The 22,775-nt window shown below is 41.1% G+C and overlaps 1 protein-coding gene across 2 annotated transcripts in view; it reads left to right on the top strand.

The window, feature by feature from the left end:
* CLINT1 (clathrin interactor 1) overlaps positions 1-22,775 on the top strand; it is an 89,820-nt gene that overhangs the window by 53,472 nt on the left and 13,573 nt on the right. For both annotated transcript variants that reach the window (XM_063447759.1, XM_063447758.1), the window contains exons 4-6: positions 2,859-2,967; positions 4,851-5,015; positions 6,001-6,178. In XM_063447759.1, coding sequence (XP_063303829.1) covers positions 2,859-2,967; positions 4,851-5,015; positions 6,001-6,178 — 452 coding nt within the window. The remainder of the gene's footprint in view (positions 1-2,858; positions 2,968-4,850; positions 5,016-6,000; positions 6,179-22,775) is intronic.

Here is a 22,775-nt window from a genome sequence, read left to right as displayed (position 1 = left end):
AGCAGACTTTGTGCAGTGTGTGCTTACAGGCAATACATCATTAGTCGTAGTCCACATAGCCCACAAACTTACAGCATTATAGGTTGCCTACCCCCCTTCTGCCAATGTGCATGAAAATAAGCCAAACCTTTTATTTATCTATTTTAACTATATTTTAATCTGCATCGTCTCCTCCCTGTAGTTTAATCCTTTTTCTGTAAAGTCATCAAGCATCAAATGAAGTAAAATAGATTCTATTTTAGTCAAAAGCTTGTGGCAGCATTGCAGAAAGAAAACATCACAGATTTTAAATGCAGGGCAGGATCTATACTTCAAACGCATGTGATTGAGTGATTTAAAAAAAAAAAAAAAAAAAAAAGTTTTTTCCCTATTTGGTCTATCCATTTAAAAAGTATTTCTCGATTGGAGAGTTGAGGGAGGCACAGTGTGAATATCCTCCTATGCATGCATTCCAAGGTACTCATTAGAGTTTACAATGTCATGGAGTAGAGTAGATGCTGGCTATTGCTAGCGTAGATGCTGGCTATCTTGTGAACAAAACTCCTCTAAATGTTGCCCTCCCATCTACATATCTCTAGGTTTTATAGTACCTGAGCTGTTTTATTTGTATTCTTTGTTTTAAAGATGTGTCACTGTGAACTGTAACATTTTTGTTAGGTTGTGTCTCACATGCCTCCAGAGAGAAACATTCTTCACAGGTTTTTATTGAGTTACATTTTGTCCATGCTCCATTTTTCACATGCTATTAAAATTTCAAATAGAATTAAGTTCTATGCTCCCCCATCCAGTTTTTCATTCAGTTCCCTTATACATGTATAGTGGTTAAAGGACTTATGAATGCATTCTTGCATGCACATACTGTCAATATATATTCTGACTCTGGCTGAAACTTGATTCGCATTCAGCAGGATGGATAAAAATGTATAATAATTAAAAATCCTTTTCTTTTTTTATATTTAAATCTGTACTATAATGCAAAAAAAAAAAAAAAATGATATATTTCCTCCAAAGGCATTTTTATAAAATAAATCAAAGATTATCCAGCATGAAATATAGATTACTAGCATCAGTAAGGGCAGTATACACATACAATATTTTTATTTCTTGGAAATTAATCCACATTAATTTTAAGTTATGTTTGAAGAGATAACGTGCACTTTTTTCTGAAATTTATATGCTTATTTCATACGTTTTTTGCTGTGAAAAAGACCTAATTCCCATTGTTCTGCAAATCTATGTACACACAGTGAACACCTTTTATTTCAAGTTTAACGTTGTTCTCCAAATGTGAGTGATTAACCTATTAAACGGGAGATAGTACACCTTGCTATGATTTCATCATCTATCTCAATTAAACTGTTAAACTAATCTTCAGATTGTATCGAAATATGAAATCATCATCTGCTTGGAAATATTATGGATTATAACAACAACCAGGAAGGATAAGTCTTTAAGTTTAAAAATCATGATTTAAATCTAATCTTACTGACTTAACATACATCAAATTCACCCTACCAGTTAGCATTGCATTCTTTGTGTGACATCATTCTTGATCTGTACTTTTGCTCAAGAGCCTTCCACCAACTAAGAATCTAGATATCAAGCACAAGGACAAAATACTAATATGAAGGTGTGTGTGTGTGTGTGTGTGTGTGTGTGTGTGTGTGTGTGTGTGTAAAAATCAGCAGGGGCACTTGTCGGGCAAGCAGCCCTTAGGTGCAGACACATTTGATGTTCTATATAATGAACAAGTCAATAACTGAATCACTCAGTCTTGCACTGTATCATGTTATGGTTGTTTAATAACTGGAGTTTTGTACATATAAATTTTACAAGCTGCTGTCTCTACAACAATCATTAGAAAGTAAGTTGGGCAAAGAGTGCAGATCTGTTTTGGCATAAATGATTTTATTTGGCACACCATTTCCAGTTGATAATCGCCCAAAAATTATTTACTTTGTTAGTTTTTTGTTTTTATGTTTCTTATTATACAAAGACTCTTTGGCTGTATGTTTCCAATACTTAGCATGAAAGCATGGACAAAGGTTACTATGTTTACATATCAACTTACAACACAACTATGTATGTTGTTGCAAATATTTCAATGTAACAATGATGTGCAAAGCTTATGTAATGAATGTTAGTCTGCTGCATTGCTATATAATATGTTGGCTGTCAAAGCTAAAATAAAGAAATAAAAAAAAAAAAATATATATATATATATATATATATATATATATATATATATATATATATATATATATATATATATATATATTTTGTTTTAAATCAAATTCTCCTAAAAGATATGTGCCTGAAATTTAATCTGTGCATCTAGTTTTGTTAGATTCTGCATTGCAAGGTTTAATCTGTAATAATTGTCAAGTTAGCCTTAATTCTTAGCTTAATAAATCTACATAGTTACTAAAATGCACCATGACTTACCATCTAGTCGATTAAGGAGAAAAGTGAAAGATTCACTTTCCAAAATCTGAGTGTGTCAAAGCTAGCTACAAAATGTTGGCAATTGTTTTTCACATCAACGTTCAGCTGGTGTTGAATTCTAGTATGACATATCTGCAGTGTATCCATGTTGTGACTAAGAGATTAGAATGTGTTGCCAATCTACTAATGCAAGATCAAGTAAAACCGTGCTCACTGACTTTATGAGCAGTTAAAATATATTTTGTGTGTTTAGGAGTTTTGTCATGTTATTAGCTCTTCTGTTGCCATGAACACGAAAGTGTTCTGGTTGAAGAGAGGTTACTGAGTGCTGTGGTCAGTTGTTTCTGACATTCACTCTCTTTTGCAGATCTCTTTGCTAATTTCTATGTTTTATTCTCTCCTTATCCCAACAGTCCTTGCTGCTGCTGGCGTACCTCATACGGAACGGATCGGAGCGAGTCGTCACAAGCGCTAGGGAGCACATTTATGATTTGAGATCCTTGGAAAATTACCACTTTGTAGGTGAGTATTAAAGGGGGAGAAAGAGAGAATGTGATGAGGGAGGGCGGGAGAGCAAATTAAAGCAGTTGTCGGACTTGTCACTCACCCGAATGTCTTCACAGGCTGCAGAGGCCTAATTGGGCCCGAGCCGCTGCAGGCTGTGTGAAGAACAGATTCCAAGACGTGGGGCCCTAGAGTATTAATTAGTGAGGAGAAGAACTTTTTGCCGAGAGGAGAAACCTAATAACACAAGCAGCACAACACGAGCGGCCCAAGTTTATATTAAAATATGCGCCAGAGGCTGCTCCCCTGTGGCGGTAGAAAGAAAAGGGAGCTCTTTAATTATACACTGGGAAAAAAGGTCGGCCCTCGAACATGCACGCACTGCTGTTTGAAGCAGAGTTTATTCTAGCTCGGTCTCCCTCTAGCCTACGCCAAATATTATTTACAGTGCAAAGGAAAGCCGGGGTGTGTTTTGAATGCATTAAAATTAAAAAAGAAAGGAGTAAAAGAGAAGGTAGAAACCCAATATTATTCTTCTCTAACGTAAGTAGCTGCTGAGCTTTCACAGGCAGGTTATCAGCAATTAGCAGACGTGCAAGCAACGCGTGTGTTGTCTGCACAGTAAAATGTGTTAATTTGCAATTGGCTCTTTGAGCAGGTTTAACATGTTCTTTAATAGGGACAAAAAGGCTTTTGTATTAATGAGTAGGAAGCATGGGTAGTGCTTTTAATTTTTATTTGCTTATATTTTAATCCTTAAACATGAAGTTAACACTTTGATTGCCAGTGCTATGCACAGGCTTATTATAAAATCATGGTATGCAATTGGAAAAAGCCCTTCTGCTGTAGATTTAAAACTCACAGAAGGTTAGTTGGTGTCCTTCGTAAGGCATGCTTGGCACCATATTAATTATTACTGATCACGCTAAGCACCGTAACCATTTTATCAGAGCATTGTAATACCTGTCATTCCTTCCCATAGCCTACAACTATTATTCTCAGGGATATTTTTGCTGAAGCTTTTTGACAGGCAAGTCCTGTCCATACCTCGACTTACACTAAGCTCTTTTTGGCTGAACTGCGTACACTTACTTCCAATCACTGTTTTGGGAAAAGAGGAGTGGCGGCTAAGGGGCAGAGTTATGTTGCAGAAAGCCCCACACATTTTTCAGAAAAATGCAGCCTGATTATGAGTCCAAAACCTCTCAAATGCAGTTCTGTTTAGAATACAAGGTATACATGCTTTCCTCTTGGAGCTGTTTGCAGGTCAGTGCAGTCAGATCCTTAATTGACATGCATTGTCAGAACAACAACTAAAATGTATACAAATACAGACTCAGGAACAGGACACAAGCAAACAATTTTATTAAATCTTACAAAGTTACTTAAAATCTGTTATTTTAGCTGTATCTTATCTTAAACTGTATTTTGATGATTTTACCAACCCAGCTATTGTGGTCTAACTTTTGCATTGGTTTGTCAGCAAATTTTACTCTTTAATGAACAGGCCCTAAATGTGAACTTTTTGTACAATAAAAAGAATTCCTTATTAATAAGTATTTAGACATATAACTTTTTTTTTTTTTTTTTTTTTATTGGGAATGCCTGAATATTCTAAGTAACATATAATAACATTATATTTCTAATTGCACAAACTTCTAAATCTGGTGTAGGCAACCTTTGGCACTCCTTATGTTGTGGACTACATCTCCCATAAAGCATCTAGATTGTAAGCACACAGAATTTTTGCATGTTATCTTGTTGAAAGTTGAATCCCACAGGCAGGTTTTTTTTTCTCCTTTTGTAGCAGTGTCTAATCATATATCCTCTGTTTGTATTACCAATGCTCATTTTACATAAGTTAGATAAGAGTGATAAATAAAATAATTATTTCTTTGCAGATGAAAACGGCAAAGACCAGGGCATTAATATAAGACAGAAGGTTAAAGAAATGGTAGAGTTTGTCCAGGATGATGACCGGTTACGAGAGGAAAGGAAAAAAGCCAAGAAGAACAAGGACAAATATGTTGGGGTTTCCTCGGACAGTGCTGGGGGGTTCAGATACAGTGAGTTCTGTGTTTGTGCTGCACATGACAGAAGGCATTGGGGCTCCATGTGATTATAGCTTAGCATTGGGACATACTGCAATGAAATACTGCCAGGGAGAGATTTGCACAATTTGTTACTGAGCTGTAGAAGACACTTGCTGTTTGCAAAATAGCACTACTTGAGAGGCCCAAGCGTTTCAGAGGATAGTGAATGTTACAATTCTAGTCATTGATCCTAGGCAGCCTTACCTTGGCAAAGCCCTTTCTTGCGCATAGTCAGAACCTTGGAGTCTGCAGTCGCACATAACATATATGAGCAATTTGGCCAGTGCAGTGTATAAGTGAGTTTTAGACACTATATAAAGTAGCCCCATTATTCATTGCATACAAGCTGCCCTTTAGAATTAGAAATGGCATTAATCCTAAACATATAGACTATAGTTTCTTTTTTTGTGCTGTAATTTATTCACTGGCAAAAGAGATGCGTACCAGATCCATTCGCCTTCCACACTTAGAGTATCTCCTTGCAGTATGTCCCTTAAGCTTTTGCTATCTCGCTGTGCTTCCTATGGCATCTCCTGCTGCATGTGCAGCATGGACACAAGTCATTGCATCTGTACTTCTCTGTGCTGCTTCCTACTTCTCTGTGCTTCTTATTCAGTTAATGGCAATTTGCAGCTCTCAGGCTTTTGATGTTCCACTGTTTCTGTTGTCCCAACAGCCTATATTGCAGACAGCGTGCCTGTAACAAAAAAAAAAAAAAATGAAAGTCAAATGAAAATATAATCTATTTTTTTTACACTGTCAAGTAATTGATACAGCAGTATTTTCCATGCCCAGACTGACATTTAATTTTTTTGGTATTCATTGATACATGCGCTGTGAAGCTATTCATTATTAATTATATGCTATAATTTTATTTGATCCATCTAATCACGTATGTATTCAGGCATTTCAGGGGGGATGCTGGGGATTTAACCTCTTCACTTTGAACACGCTGCAGGTGAAAGATATGACTCTGAGCCCCGGGCAAAGTGGGACGAGGAATGGGATAAAAATAAAAACAGTTTTCCATTCAGCGACAAGTTGGGAGAGTTGAGTGATAAAATTGGCAGCACCATAGATGACACCATTAACAAGTTCCGACGGAAAGACCGGGAAGATTCTCCAGAGAGAGGGAGGTCAGTAAATTGTGTTTTAAGGTCTCTTCACATAATCGTTAACGTGAGTAGTGGGATATAGACTTCTTACAAAAAAGTACTTGGTACCTGTTGGGATATACTACACCATTATTTGGTGTCTTTTTATTTTTTCATACGGATCTCACGAATGTCCCATGCCCATACCTTACTGAGGAATACTTCCCCGGACAAGATTGTGATTGACTTCTTATACAAGGTTTTTATTTGGACTTTTTGCTGTATTTATCAGGCATAGACTCTTTTGGACTTACTTTTTGGACTCCTGATTATTAAATATGATCTATATTCAAACTTTTTGTTTTATCTTGTATGTATTTTCTCTTATTTAGTGTGTTGTATATGTGCTTGTAGAGTTTATAATCAGGTTTATTTCACCTGTGGCGCCGCCTTCCCCTGCACCTTTTTTTGCTCTGTCTACTCTATAGGGCCTTTGAGGGAGCCCTATTTTTCATGTGTGCTGCCTTATATTTATCTCTGTAAGGTCTAGTATATTAATGTTGATTCTTTGTACATATTTTTATTGTTGGGCTCTGATTTATAGGTTAGCACCCTCAGCCTATCACTTGCATTGGTAAAATTGCATGAGAAAGTTACGCACATTTACGGATGGCATACTTAACTTCCAGTAGAGTATGGCATCATTATGCTCATCTAGACATTATGTACTGGTGGCATTTGATGCTATCAGGTTCTTGAGAAATACCATTTTAGGGTATCTATTCATATATGATAATCTATAGGCTCTGGAGGGCTCTGACGTGGTGGTGCTAATCAGATCTGTGCACAGTATTACACACAGATCAATGTGTTGGTGTAGTTACCATGGTTCATAAAGACCTCTGCTCTTACACCAAGAGGCTGGCCACCAGGTAGAACCCTTCCTTCCAGAATGAAATGCAGATAGAAGAGATCAACTTTTCAATGGCAACTAGACACTGCTGATGTACTGGTAGCATGGTTAAAAGGTTACTCCAACCCTTTTTTGGGGAGACAATTTCCCATGTAAAATGTTCTATTGGGCACTATTGATTAGTGTCTCGACCTCTCTCCCTATTCCCCCACCCCAAAAAAAGTGTAAACCTGCTCTGGGCAAAGCTTCCCATGTCCTTTCCTTTCTCATAGAGGAGCCTGTGATTGGAAGACACTGTACCCATGCGGGCAAACTGAGTCGTGGTGGAAGGGAGAAAGTGGGGATATTTAAAAAAAATAAAAAATGTTTTTTAAATGAGCAACTTAGGATAGGAGGCGGGGAGAAAAACGCTTTCTGTTGCAGGTTTGAGGGCAAAGCCGATTACGTCTGTCATCAACTTGAAGTGCATGCTGAGGACAGATGTATTTTATGGCAGAATTGACATTACGCAGGCTGGAGTTTCAAGCTGCCAAAGTCACGTGCCAGGAGTGTAACTAGTCCCCATCACACAAGTTCAGATTACTCTGTATATCCAGCATTTCAAGCAGAAACGCTACTTATACAGACTCCTGCCACCATAGCCACTTCAATTCACTGAATAAGGTAAGGATTGGAATTACAAGGAGGAAAGTAATAAATAAATAATAATGACGGTTAGGGAATTAATGCTGTTGCCTCCTATTTTGTGTTCAGCTGCAGCATTTCTTAATTCACCACCTTCTGCTATATGTAAATGGGTGGTTTATAAAATGTATATAGTCCTTTTATTACCTTTTGTTATCCTCATCGTGTTGAATTTGTGGAAAGACACAAATCAAGATTTAAAAAGATCACACATCTCCATCTATTACTTTTCTGATTGAGGAAGTGAAATTTTACTTGTTTTTTTCTACTTCTCAAGATTACCTTTTAATATTCTCACCTGGAATATCAAGCCAGGTGTTCTCACTAAACAAGATAAAATTGTGGCAGTTCAGGGAATGTCTTCTCACATTCCAGAGCAAAAGAAGTACAGGACTTTCAAGAATGAGAATATTATTTAACCTCTTAAGGACAGCGGGCAGCGTACTATGCTGTCCTTGAAAGAGTGGCTCTAAATGCCTAAAATAAATATATATTTTTTTAAAATAAAATAATCAATCAATTTTATATATACTCTATATGGGGGTTAATAACATTGTTTTTTCGTTGTATATATGTATAGATATATTTTTTCTTTTTTGATTTGCTTTGAGTAGTTCACTCTATATCACGTATTTAATGAATCACTTTAGCAACAGCTATTGCTGTTTGTAATTCATGATTACACATGTGATATACATTCCATATAATTCATTGAACCTCGCTTTCATCCTTTCACCCTCCAATCAACTCTTCACAATGTATATTTAAATGTAATGACTCACACTATCAAATTGTCTTGAGAAAAGTCCCTGGAGGACTGAAACGTTGACACCATTTACTGGAAATTTGATGCTTTGAATAAACAGCACGATTTGAAATAATTCCGAGTCCTGTGAGTGCACTTCAAACAATCTCTCTCAAAATCCAACTAGGTTATGGTGGGGGAAAATTGTGATTGAAAACCCCTTCCACCTGAAGTCTGTGGATAATTAATACAATGTTAAACAAAAATCTGCACACCAGTCAAGCCATAAGACTTGCTTTTCCCACAGAAATCCCCAAACTGCAGTGATGTTACAACCGCAAAGGATTCTGGGTGTGCATATGCAAATTAGTTGAACAAAGAATCACATTTTTGCCTCATTCCATTTTAAACATGGATTCCTTTTAATCTGTGTTTGCTGTATACAACAGCTTGAAACACAATATAGGAAACGATGCAAAACCAGTGAACCACTCATGGACAGCTGTTTCATTGTTAATGCAACTCATCAGCATGAGGTTGGTTACTGGTTTGCTTATTGAGGCTTGGTAGTGCCAATGTGATTCTTTGTTAAACTAATTTGCATATACCCACCCATAATCCTTTCCGGTTGTAACATTGCTGCAGTTTTGGGATTTCTGTGGGAAAAGCAAGTCTTATGGCTTGACTGGTGTGCAGATTTTTGTTTAACATTGTAATATATATATTATAAAATGCATATATATATTATAAAATGCATATATATGATTTCATTATAATTGTATTTTGTATATATAATATACAATGTATATATCTCAAAGTACTCTTATAATGAAATCAAATACATGTATTATATATTCTAAAATGATATATATATTTTAGAATATATAATACATGTATTTGATTTCATTATAAGAGTACTTTGAGATATATACATTGTATATTATATATACAAAATACAATTATAATGAAATCATATATATGCATTTTATAATATATTCTAAAATGCTTTAAAGCGGCACTGTCATGCCGAATTCCGTTTTTTTTTTAACCCCCCTCCCGCCTCAACTACATCCAATCGACCCCCTAGTCATCCCCAAATGCCCCTATGTCCCCCACATTACCTATTTTTTATTCTTTATTTTCTGCCCGATCTTTATTCAGGGCGCCGCCATCTTTGTGTGGGTAGGTGAAGTCCCTATGGGACACGTCATCTACCCACACTACACAGACTGTGAGATTCCCGCACATGCCCAGTGAAACACCTGGACATGCGAACGGGAATTTCACCTATTCATTCATTCATCAGACAGACGAATGAATGAATAGAAAAAATCAGACGAACAAACTAACACTGTGTATCAGTGTTAGTTTGTTCGTTCAGTTTATTACAAGAAGGGAGCTACCGGCGTGCAGCTCCCTCCTTGTAATATGTAACTATAGAAGCGGCAGGGAGCAGAGCTCCCCACCACTTCATAAGCCCCCCAGGTCCCCACCTCACTCTATGGGGGTCAATATGACCCCCATAATAGCACAAGGGAGATTAAAATCTCCCCAATGCCCCTACTCGCTATATCGCGAGTAGGGGCATGTCCACTAAACAGTGAGCAGCCTGTGGCTGCTCACTGTAAAAAAAAAAAAAAAAAAAAAAAAAAAGGGTAATAAGGGGGGGACGGGGGGCCTACTGTCCTCCCCCGCCGGCCCCCACCCCTGGACGGCGGGTGGGGGCCATAATGGGAATGAGGGGGGACCTACTGTCCTCCCCTCAGGCCCCCACCCCTGGGCGGCGGGTGGGGGCCATAATAGTAATAAGGGGGGGGGACCTACTGTCCTCCAGCCCCCGGCCCCCACCCCTGGGCGGCGGGTGGGGGCCCTAATGGAAAAAAGGGGGGGGGGGGGACCTACTGTCCTCCCCCCCGGCCCCCACCCCTGGGCGGCGGGTGGGGGCCATAATAGTAATAAGGGGGGGGACCTACTGTCCTCCAGCCCCCGGCCCCCACCCCTGGGCGGCGGGTGGGGGCCCTAATGGAAAAAAGGGGGGGGGACCTACTGTCCTCCCCCCGGCCCCCACCCCTGGGCGGCGGGTGGGGGCCATAATAGTAATAAGGGGGGGGGATCTACTGTCCTTACCCCCCCCCCGGCCCCCACCCCTGGGCGGCGGGTGGGGGCCATAACGATAATGGGGGGGGACCTACTGTCCTCCCCCCGCCCCCACCCCTGGGCGGCGGGTGGGGGCACTAAGTAAATTCCCCCCCCCCCCCATCAAGGTGACTAGGGGTGCCCAAGCCCCTAGTCACCCACCCCCCACCCAAATAAAAAATGCCCCTACCTACCCCCCTCACCCTAAAAAATAGTGAGGGGGGAATAAAATTGCTAACCTGTAAAGTAAAATTAAACTTACCATTCGACGTCTTCTTTTTTCTAAAATCTTCATTTTTCAGCCCCAAAAAAGGCCAAATAAAAAACCATCATAGCCGTCGAACTAAAAATAAAATAAAAAACCCGAGCGCAAAAAAAAAACCCGACGAAAAAGAAAAAACCCGAGCGCACAAAAAAATAATCCATCTTCACCCATGGAGGGCTCCGCGCAGACTGAGCTCCGCAGGGCGGGGCAAGGCTTATAAAGCCTTGCCCCGCCCTGCAATTAGCCTAAGAACACTCTGATTGGTGGGTTTAAGCCAATCAGAGTGCTCTTTGTCATTTTACAAGCGTGGGAAAGTTATTTGGAATTTTCCCACGCTTGTAAAATGTCACAGAGCACTGTGATTGGATGGCTTGAAATCCATCCAATCACAGTGCTCTGTGTCATTTTACAAGCGTGGGAAAGTTCTTTGGAATTTTCCCACGCTTGTAAAATGACACAGAGCACTGTGATTGGATGGATTTCAAGCCATCCAATCACAGTGCTCTGTGTCATTTTACAAGCGTGGGAAAGTTCTTTGGAATTTTCCCACGCTTGTAAAATGACACAGAGCACTGTGATTGGATGGATTTCAAGCCATCCAATCACAGTGCTCTGTGTCATTTTACAAGCGTGGGAAAGTTCTTTGGAATTTTCCCACGCTTGTAAAATGACACAGAGCACTGTGATTGGATGGATTTCAAGCCATCCAATCACAGTGCTCTGTGTCATTTTACAAGCGTGGGAAAGTTCTTTGGAATTTTCCCACGCTTGTAAAATGACACAGAGCACTGTGATTGGATGGCTTTCAAGCCATCCAATCACAGTGCTCTGTGTCATTTTACAAGCGTGGGAAAATTCCAAAGAACTTTCCCACGCTTGTAAAATGACAGAGCACTCTGATTGGCTTAAACCCACCAATCAGAGTGTTCTTAGGCTAATTGCAGGGCGGGGCAAGGCTTTATAAGCCTTGCCCCGCCCTGCGGAGCTCAGTCTGCGCGGAGCCCTCCATGGGTGAAGATGGATTATTTTTTTGTGCGCTCGGGTTTTTTCTTTTCGTCGGGTTTTTTTTTTTGCGCTCGGGTTTTTTATTTTATTTTTAGTTCGACGGCTATGATGGTTTTTTATTTGGCCTTTTTTGGGGCTGAAAAATGAAGATTTTAGAAAAAAGAAGACGTCGAATGGTAAGTTTAATTTTACTTTACAGGTTAGCAATTTTATTCCCCCCTCACTATTTTTTAGGGTGAGGGGGGTAGGTAGGGGCATTTTTTATTTGGGTGGGGGGTGGGTGACTAGGGGCTTGGGCACCCCTAGTCACCTTGATGGGGGGGGGGGGGGGGAATTTACTTAGTGCCCCCACCCGCCGCCCAGGGGTGGGGGCGGGGGGAGGACAGTAGGTCCCCCCCCCATTATCGTTATGGCCCCCACCCGCCGCCCAGGGGTGGGGGCCGGGGGGGGGGGAGGACAGTAGATCCCCCCCCCCCTTATTACTATTATGGCCCCCACCCGCCGCCCAGGGGTGGGGGCCGGGGGGGAGGACAGTAGGTCCCCCCCCCTTTTTTCCATTAGGGCCCCCACCCGCCGCCCAGGGGTGGGGGCCGGGGGCTGGAGGACAGTAGGTCCCCCCCCTTATTACTATTATGGCCCCCACCCGCCGCCCAGGGGTGGGGGCCGGGGGGGGAGGACAGTAGGTCCCCCCCCCCCTATTACTATTATGGCCCCCACCCGCCGCCCAGGGGTGGGGGCCGGGGGGTGGAGGACAGTAGGTCCCCCCCCCCTTATTACTATTATGGCCCCCACCCGCCGCCCAGGGGTGGGGGCCGGGGGGGTGGACAGTAGGTCCCCCCCCCCCTTTATTACTATTATGGCCCCCACCCGCCGGCCAGGGGTGGGGGCCGGGGGGGGAGGACAGTAGGTCCCCCCCCCCCCTACTACTATTATGGCCCCCACCCGCCGCCCAGGGGTGGGGGCCGGGGGGGAGGACAGTAGGTCCCCCCCCCTTATTACTATTATGGCCCCCACCCGCCGCCCAGGGGTGGGGGCCGGGGGGGAGGACAGTAGGTCCACCCCCCCTTTATTACTATTATGGCCCCCACCCGCCGGCCAGGGGTGGGGGCCGGGGGGGGGGACAGTAGGTCCCCCCCCCTACTACTATTATGGCCCCCACCCGCCGCCCAGGGGTGGGGGCCGGGGGGGAGGACAGTAGGTCCCCCCCCCCCTATTACTATTATGGCCCCCACCCGCCGCCCAGGGGTGGGGGCCGGGGGGTGGAGGACAGTAGGTCCCCCCCCCCTTATTACTATTATGGCCCCCACCCGCCGCCCAGGGGTGGGGGCCGGGGGGGTGGACAGTAGGTCCCCCCCCCCCTTTATTACTATTATGGCCCCCACCCGCCGGCCAGGGGTGGGGGCCGGGGGGGGAGGACAGTAGGTCCCCCCCCCCCCTACTACTATTATGGCCCCCACCCGCCGCCCAGGGGTGGGGGCCGGGGGGGAGGACAGTAGGTCCCCCCCCCTTATTACTATTATGGCCCCCACCCGCCGCCCAGGGGTGGGGGCCGGGGGGGAGGACAGTAGGTCCACCCCCCCTTTATTACTATTATGGCCCCCACCCGCCGGCCAGGGGTGGGGGCCGGGGGGGGGGACAGTAGGTCCCCCCCCCTACTACTATTATGGCCCCCACCCGCCGCCCAGGGGTGGGGGCCGGGGGGGAGGACAGTAGGTCCCCCCCCCTCATTATCTTTATGGCCCCCACCCACCGCTCAGGGGTGGGGGCGGGGGGGGGGGGGGGACAATAGGTCTCCCTCCCTTATTTTACTTTACGGCCCCCACCCGTCATTTAGGGGTGGGGGGCAATATTTTTTTTATTTTTTTTCTACAGTGAGCAGCCACAGGCTGCTCACTGCTTACTAGACATGCCCCTACTCGCGGTATAGCGAGTAGGGGCATATTATTTACTAATACCAAGTCATTTTTACTTGGTGTTAGTAAATTTGGCTGAAAGACCAATTTAGGTCTTTCAGCCTTTTAGTAGATAGCTCCCTGATACCGTGGGAATTAGGGAGTTATCTACTAAGCGGCTGCAAGATGCAGCCACAGCAATGAATAGCATCGGAGTTTCATTCATTTGAATGAAATTCCGATCCGAACAAAGTACCGAATTGCATCCTAACACCAATGGAGAAACTCTTCTCATTCTGTTAGGATGCAATTCGGCAGTTTTGCCGGCGTTCTGTCTAAGTGACAGGACGTTCGGCAATACTGACAGGAAGCATTGTGGGAACTGGGAGGAAAGCTAGGGATCATGGGAAAATTGCTCTGACCAGCGGAAATGAAGCACACTTTGCTCCTCCGCTGGTCAGAGCTGGTCAAGCGGAGGAATCCCATAAGACAAAGAGTCCCTACTTTGTCTTATGGTTTTAAAGAAAACTAAAGAAGACAGGAAGAAAAGAATAACAGATCCTGAGAGAGGGGGAGAAGAGGAAGAGATTGAGGAAAGGTAAGTTCGGCATGACAGTGCCGCTTTAATTATTTTATAATATATATTATCAAGTGTGTGTATAGATAGATATATTTGCACACATGCATGGATACAATACGTGTGTGTGTATATATATATGTGTGTGTGTGTGTGTGTGTGTGTATATATATATATATATATATATATATATATATATATATATATATATAAAACAGATAAAATTTGTATCGTGTGATACCTTTTTTTATTGGACTTACAAAAATGTTTAATGACAAGCTTTCGGTAGATCCTCCCTTTTTCAAGTCTTAAGCATTTCTGAACAAGATGCCACATAGCATTCAAAGTTGAGTTGTGATACAGGGGTTAAAGCGACATGAGTGCAGATAAGACAAGTTTGATAGAAATTAGACACCATTCTCGCATAGGGTCATAAATATCTTGCGTGAAGATCAGAGTGAGGGGGGAGAAAAAAAAGCAAGCAGTGCAGAAGATGGTGCTAGAAGGGGAGAGTAAAAACAAAATAATTGCATATATAAAAATGCATGAATTCCCATCCAAGAGTTACAGGATATGCATGAAGGCCTATATCCAGCATACACAGACGCTCACACTCACACACATGTACATATACACAAGTATACATAAGTACATACACATTATGCACAAGTACATACAACAATATACAACCAAATGCCTAAATATATGTACATGCACCAAGACATGTACCTGCACATACATAGACTGATGTATATGTACACATTCATACATGTATGCATGTATATAAACACTTTATACATACATACACACAAAAATATATATATATATATATGTGTGTGTAAACGCATATATACGAACTCATACACAAATATAAATGCACAGTAACATAAATAAGCATACATGCTTTAAAGTATGGTAAAGCATAAGTCTACACATAATACTTTGTATATTGATAGAATAAACCTATCATTGGAATGCTTTTTAAAATGTTGATACTGTACATATGACATAACAGTAAGATAATGCTGGGGGAGTGTTCATGTAAAGTGTTGGTAGTGGGACTGCAAACACAAATCAATATTCAGTCCACTATTCTTGCTGTTAAACAATTTGATAATTCTGGCTTCAAACTTTTTTTCTTCTTCTTGGGTATTTCTAAAAAACAGTTTAAGTACTTTGATTTTTAGGTCTTTCATTGAGTGGCCAGGCTGGGTAAAATGGTGTCCCACAGGAGTGCAGTATGATCCTTCTTTGTGGTGTGTAATGGAGTGCCTGCATATTCATTCTGCCATTTAATTTCTGGGTAGGTTCCACAATGTAGCATCCTATGTGGCATTTGGTGCATTGAATCATGTATACCACATGCTGGATGTGCAGGAGTATGAACCTTTAATGCTGCAAGTTTTATTGTTGTGTGCGGCTGTCGCTCTCATGTCACTTTAACCCCTGTATCACAACTCAACTTAGAATTCTATGGGTCATCTTGCTCAGAAAATGCTTTAGATTTGAGTAAGGGAGGCTCTCCCGAAATCTTGTCATTAAAAAAATTCTGTTTGTCCAATAATTAATTATAATTTGAGGGACCTGCCTGACAACCCAAGCAGACAGTCCAGAGAATTTTATTGGCAAGCCCTATATTTAACCCCGCAACTTTCCAAAACACCATAAAACCTTTACATGGGCGTATTGTTATACTCAGGAGACTTCACTGAACACAAACATGAGCATTTTAAAAAGTAAAACTTATCACGACAATGATATCACCAGTAAAAGTGCCGTTCTTGTTTTAAAACATTTTTTGGCCAGGGCTTGTAACGAAGTGGCTACTAAAAAAGATTGTCTACTTTTACAAATGGTATACCATGATGGGGTTAATTTTCATTCCTTGGCTGCCATACGGTCTCAAAGGCAACAAAGGCCTAGCAAACCAACATTGCAAATTTCAATGTGCAAACATGGAAAAGGGGAAAGCACTACATTTGACCCTTGTAAGTTTCCGAAAACCCATAAAACCTGTACATTAGGGGTACTGTTGTACTCGTGGGACGTTTCTGAATACAAATGTGTATTTTATTTCAGTAAAATCCAACAGCATTATGACATTCACAGTTAAAATGCCATGCAGAACTTAAAGAACATTTCTTAATTTCTCATACTTTTTTAGATTTTATTTATATTAAATTGTTTCATTTATAAATATTTAATATGAAATGAAAGCCCTATTTCTCCTGAACAAAGTGATATATAAAAAGTGTGGGTGCACTTAATATGAAAGAGGTGAATTACGGTTGAACAAACATATATATGTAGTCAAATTCCAAGTTTTGTTTACGTTTTATTTTGACCAAAACGTGTACATTTGGCTCAGTGGTTAAGGGGCTAATAAAATGACCCTTATAATATTTTTGTGTTTTGTTTTTTATTTTTGTTCTGTGCCACAGATGTGTTAATGTTTTATTTATTATACAGTATGCACAGCTAACCCAATGTATATGTATATTGCTTTATATGAACTGGATCAAAATATTCAATAAGAAGTCTGTGACATAAACCGATCATGACCTGGGGATATTTAAATCATGGCTAGTTTCATTTTTGTTTTGCTGCCCCAACTTCTTAATTGACTGCCTCCAACATCTTCCAACAAATGAGGGCAGTTCACTGATCTAACAGTCTGTCAAGCAGAGTACGTTTAAGCTTAAAACGAGGTTCACACAATTTGACTTTGCATTGCTGAATTTCTCCAATTTCTTTTCTGGCAATCCTAAGCGTTTCAAGCACACGCTCCATCTGCTCTCCCAGCATTAGGACACCTCCCACGAAATTGTTTATCGGGATAGTGATTGTTTTCACCCACTGACTTGAAGCCTCTTTTAGCTGAATTAATTTAGTGTTGGCCATATTGCCCCCTCTCCTCCATGAACATATGTTCTGAACTGTTACCAATTTTTTTTTTTTTCCCGTATCCTTCATACATTTTTGTTTTTCAGAATGGAACTTTTCCGGACCTCCTGTTGTACTTAATGTGTGGCTTTCTATTTTTATTAATGAGCGGGACTGTGCATGTTTGGCAGTATTTGGTGGACTCTAAAGGTCCTGTGGCAGTCTTTATCCTATTCTGCGTTGCATTGACATTTGGGGTGTTTTTGGAATTTCTGTTTGGGACTATTTTTTGCTATTAGCTGCATTCTGTGCATGCTGCTCCTACAATTGTCTATTCTTGCACATTAGCCCATTCATTTCCTCCGGGCTGTGGCTGTCATGGCTAGATTTCCCAATAGGGAACAACCATACATTAATTGCTGATAGTGATCAGCTCCTTAAATACTCACTTACATGGAATATATGTTCTAAATGGGACCACCAGTAATTCTATAGAGCAGTGGTTCCCAAACTTTTTAGGTTTAAGGTGCCCTTAATATTTCAGTATTTTTCCAAGGCACCCCAAGTAAAAAATTCTAGGTTGTATATCTGTACAGCGTTGCTGCATTTACTGGCACTATAGTGTTATGTACAGTGTTGGTGTTTAAAGGGGTGCTTGTATACTTTTGTGTTTTAATACAGGGCTGTGTTTGATTGCAGGGGTGTGTCTGAATGTAATGTTCACTTTTAAATGTGGATGTACATTTGTGTGAAGGGGTCTGTTTGTATGTAATATTTGTGTTGGATTGCAAGAGTATGTTGTGCTGGTGTTTGCTTGGATGTATGTGCATACATATACAGCTATTCATGCAAATTAACAGACATGCATATTAATACACACACACACACACACGGATTCATATAGACACCGACACATATACACACATGCACCCTGACACACACATTGATACAGATACACACGGACATAAACACACACCCTGACACACAGATGCATATACATATTTATATATATATATATATATATATATATATATATATATATATATATATATATATATATATATATATATATATATATATATATACACATACACATACACATACACATACACATACACATACAGTTGCAAGGAAAAGTATGTGAACCCTTTGGAATGATATGGATTTCTGCACAAATTGGTCATAAAATGTGATCTGATCACATCATCATCTAAGACACAATAGACAATCACAGTCTGCTTAAACTAATAACACACAAAGAATGAAATATTGCCATGTTTTTATTGAACACACCATGTAAACATTCACAGTGCAGGTGGAAAAAGTATGTGAACCCTTGGATTTAATAACTGGTTGAACCTCCTTTGGCAGCAATAACTTCAACCAAACGTTTCCTGTAGTTGCAGATCAGACGTGCACAACGGTCAGGAGTAATTCTTGACCATTCCACTTTACAGAACTGTTTCAGTTCAGCAATATTCTTGGGATGTCTGGTGTGAATCACTTTCTTGAGGTCATGCCACAGCATCTCAATCTGGTTGAGGTCAGGACTCTGACTGTGCCACTTCAGAAGGCATATTTTCTTCTGTTTAAGCCATTCTGTTGTTGATTTACTTCTATGCTAAGGGTCATTGTCCTGTTGCAACACCCATCTTCTGTTGAGCTTCAGCTGGTAGACAGATGGCCTTAAGTTCTCCTGCAAAATGTCTTGATAAACTTGGGAATTCATTTTTCCTTCGATGATAGCAATCAGTCCAACCCCTGACGCAGCAAAGCAGCCCCAAACCATGATGCCCTCACCACCATACTTCACAGTTGGGATGAGGTTTTAATGTTGGTGTGCTTTGCCTCTTTTTCGCCACACATAGTGTTGTGTGTTTCTTCCAAACAACTCAACTTTGGTTTCATCTGTCCACAGAATATTTTGCCAGTACTGCTGTGGAACATCCAGGTGCTCTTGTGCAAACTGTAAACGTGCAGCAATGTTTTGTTTGGACAGCAGTGGCTTCCTCTGTGGTATCCTCCCATGAAATCCATTCTTGTTTAGTGTTTTATGTATTGTAGATTTGCTAACAGGTATGTTAGCATTTGCCAGTGACTTGTAAGTCTTTAGCTGACACTCTAGGATTCTTCTTCACCTCATTGAGCAGTCTTCGCTGTGCTCTTGCAGTCATATTTACAGGACGGCCACTCCTAGGGAGAGTAGCAGCAGTGCTGAACTTTCTCCATTTATAGACAATTTGTCTTACCATGGACCGATGAACAGCAAGGCTTTTGGAGATACTTTTATAACCCTTTCCAGCTTTATGCAAGTCAACAATTCTTAATCGTAGGTCTTCTGAGAGCTCTTTTGTGTGAGGCATCATTCACATCAGGCAATGCTTCTTGTGAAAAGCAAACCCAGAACTGGTGTGTGTTTTTATAGGGCAGGGCAGTTGTAACCAACACTTCCAATCTCATCTCTTTGATTGGACTCCAGTTGGCTGACATCTCACTCTAATTAGCTCTTGGAGATGTCATTAGTCTAGGGGTTCACATACTTTTTCCACCTGCACTGTGAATGTTTACATGGTGTGTTCAATAAAAACATGGCAACATTTCATTCTTTGTGTGTTATTAGTTTAAAGGGAAACTCCAGTGCCAGGAAAACAATCAGTTTTCCTGATACTGGAGGGTCCCTCTCACTCCCACCCCCCAATACCCGGTTACTGAAGGGGTGAAAACCCCTTCAGTCACTTACCTGAGGCAGCGGCGATGTCCCTCGTCGCTGTCTCCTCCTCCCTGTGATTCAGGTGGGCGAGACTGATCCCGCCCACCGGCCGAGGAGACCTAATGCGCATGCGCAGCAATGCCGCGCATGCGCATTAGCGCTCCCCATAGGAAAGCATTGAAAACTAATTTCAATGCTTTCCTCTGGGGATTTGAGCGACGCTGGAGGTCCTCACACAGCGTGAGGACGTCCAGCGACGCTCTAGCAAGGAAAATCCTTGCTACAAATCAGGAAGTGACCTCTAGTGGATGTCTAGTAGACCGCCACTAAAGGTGGAGTTAACCCTGCAAGGTAATAATTACACTTCCAGGGTTAGGAGTAGTGGGAGTTAGCACCCAGACCACTCCAATGAGCAGAAGTGGTCTGGGTGCCTGGAGTGTCCCTTTAAGCAGACTGTGATTGTCTATTGTTGTGACTTAGATGATGATCAGATCACATTTTATGACCAATTTGTGCAGAAATCCATATCATTCCAAAGGGTTCACATACTTTTTCTTGCAACTGTGTATATATATATATATATATATATATATATATATATATATATATATATATATATATATATATATATATATATATATATATATATATATGCGCACACACTCACTCATACACACACCCAAACTCGTATACTCACAAACGTGCACACATAAGAGAGTTCTTTTGTTTTGTTTGTTTGTTGTGTTTTTTTTTTGTTTTTTGTTTTTAATATCTCCAGCTACCCTCCTGTTAGCTTACCTTATGTGCCACTTGTGTGAGTGAGGGGTCTGGAGCTCTTCATGTTCCTTTCCCCACACGCTGCGGCTGCTTCCTCTCCCGCGCTGTCTCCCTGCAGGATGCTGGGAGTACGTGACAGGGGCCTGGTCGCAGTCTTAAAGTTGAGCAGTAATGTTTTATGATTCTAGCACCGGGGAAATATTCCACTGCACCCCTGTGTGCACATTGCCCTAGGGCGCCCGGCACACAGTTTCGGAACTGCATACAATCTGAAAACCCCAATACCAATTGGATGACAAACTACAATGAAGAAAAGGCAAACTGCAAGCAAGATTAACAATTAAAGAACGAAAGGCCAACATGTACATCAACACAGTATTGTTTATGGATCAATCTGGATTGTAGCAGCCCACCTATCTTTCTCTAAACAATTTTTTTCTCTAAAAGCCAATACAGCATGGCAAGGGTCTCTTGTATGTGCAGTGGAGCTCAGCTGTGGCCTATCTGAAGTTGAACTTACAGCCCAAAGCTGGGATGACAAATTTTTCACTTTGTGCTTCTTGTGGGTGGTACTTTTAACAAGGAAATTGGTTACTAATACATTTCATATGCTCCTCCAAAGAGGAGCTTTTCGAGGCTATGACTAGAGCCCGTCAGACCCTTAATAATTTGTCAAATGGTTTCTTACTCTGGGAGGCTTCCAGGCACTTCTGGCACCATAACTGGAGAGTGATGTAGTGGCTATGGTACTTGATGTGTTCCTTTAACTGAATTTAAAATATTGCAGTGCTGTGGGTGGCAATGGACACATTTCGGTTCTGTAAAAACAAAATCTGTTTTTTCAGAATTTTTTATCTTGAACTTAAAAGAACATTTCAAGCGATTTTTTGGTTTTTATCCCAAGTTTTGGTTATTAATTAAATTATAGATAAATGTGATCTGGTTTCAGCATGTCAAAGCCATTTTTGCAAATCCGATTAGATTTGCAAAAAATGTCAGCATTCATACTAACTTTACTGATTTAGAAGCGTGGATGAAGCCATTATTTTCACATTGAGGGGATGCCTTCATGTTAATATGTACTTAAAGGGACACTCTAATCAACAAAACAACCTTGGCTTAATATAGCAGATTTGGTGTATATGCAGTGCATCTGCACTCACTGCTCAAACATCCCTATGTCACATCTGAAGTCCACAGGTTGGCTTTGGATGCCAGAATATCCAAACTACGTAAAGAACTTCACAAAAACATGCATGATCTCAACCACAGTCATTGAACCATCACCACTTTACATTTTTACCATAAGCTGTTTCTATAGTGGATTAGTGACAGATCTGCTTTAAACACATTTGATATGTAGTTTTGTCATTTGTAATAAGTTGAATTCTACCTCCAATTAATTCAAGGCTGGAAAGGGAGAAGAATGATACATTTGTGTATTAAGTTTATACAACAATGTCCTATCTTTGTATTTTTTCTATTTTAAATAAAGCTTGATGCATATACATCAGAAGTGTACAGTGGCTTGGAATAGACCATCCTAAATAGAATATAAAATATAATATCACTTGGTTAAAGAACTGATAAGAACTTAAAAGAGACATGCGTCCATCAAGTTGAGCCTTTCTCAGATCTGTTTGCTGTTCATCAAAAAGAAGGCAAAACATCTGGTTGAAGCCCTAACAAATTTGCAGGATACTAGGAAAAAAAATCCTCTTTGACCTCAGAATGGCAGTGTGATTTGTATTAAATTTTGTAGCCTGCCTCTGCACTTTTTCTAGTGCCATAATATCCTTCTTTAGAACTGATGCCAACAATTTCATAGCATATTCAAGGTGTGGTCTTACCAGTGATTTTATAAAGAGGCAAAATTTTGTTCTCATCCGCAGAATTAATGCCCCAATTTTACACATGACAATATCTTACTGGCCTTGGCCACTGCTCATTGACATTGCACATTGTTGCCTAGTTTGTTGTCTGTAACCATTCACAAATTTAGGGTGTAAGTTGGTTGTGCATTCTTTACCCCCAAGTGCATAACTTTGCATT

Source organism: Pelobates fuscus, chromosome 3 (genome assembly GCF_036172605.1).
Source record: "Pelobates fuscus isolate aPelFus1 chromosome 3, aPelFus1.pri, whole genome shotgun sequence".
Classification (NCBI taxonomy): Eukaryota; Metazoa; Chordata; class Amphibia; order Anura; family Pelobatidae; genus Pelobates; species Pelobates fuscus.
The sequence above is the reverse complement of the archived record's forward strand: the minus strand, read 5'-3'. Positions and strand labels throughout refer to the sequence as shown.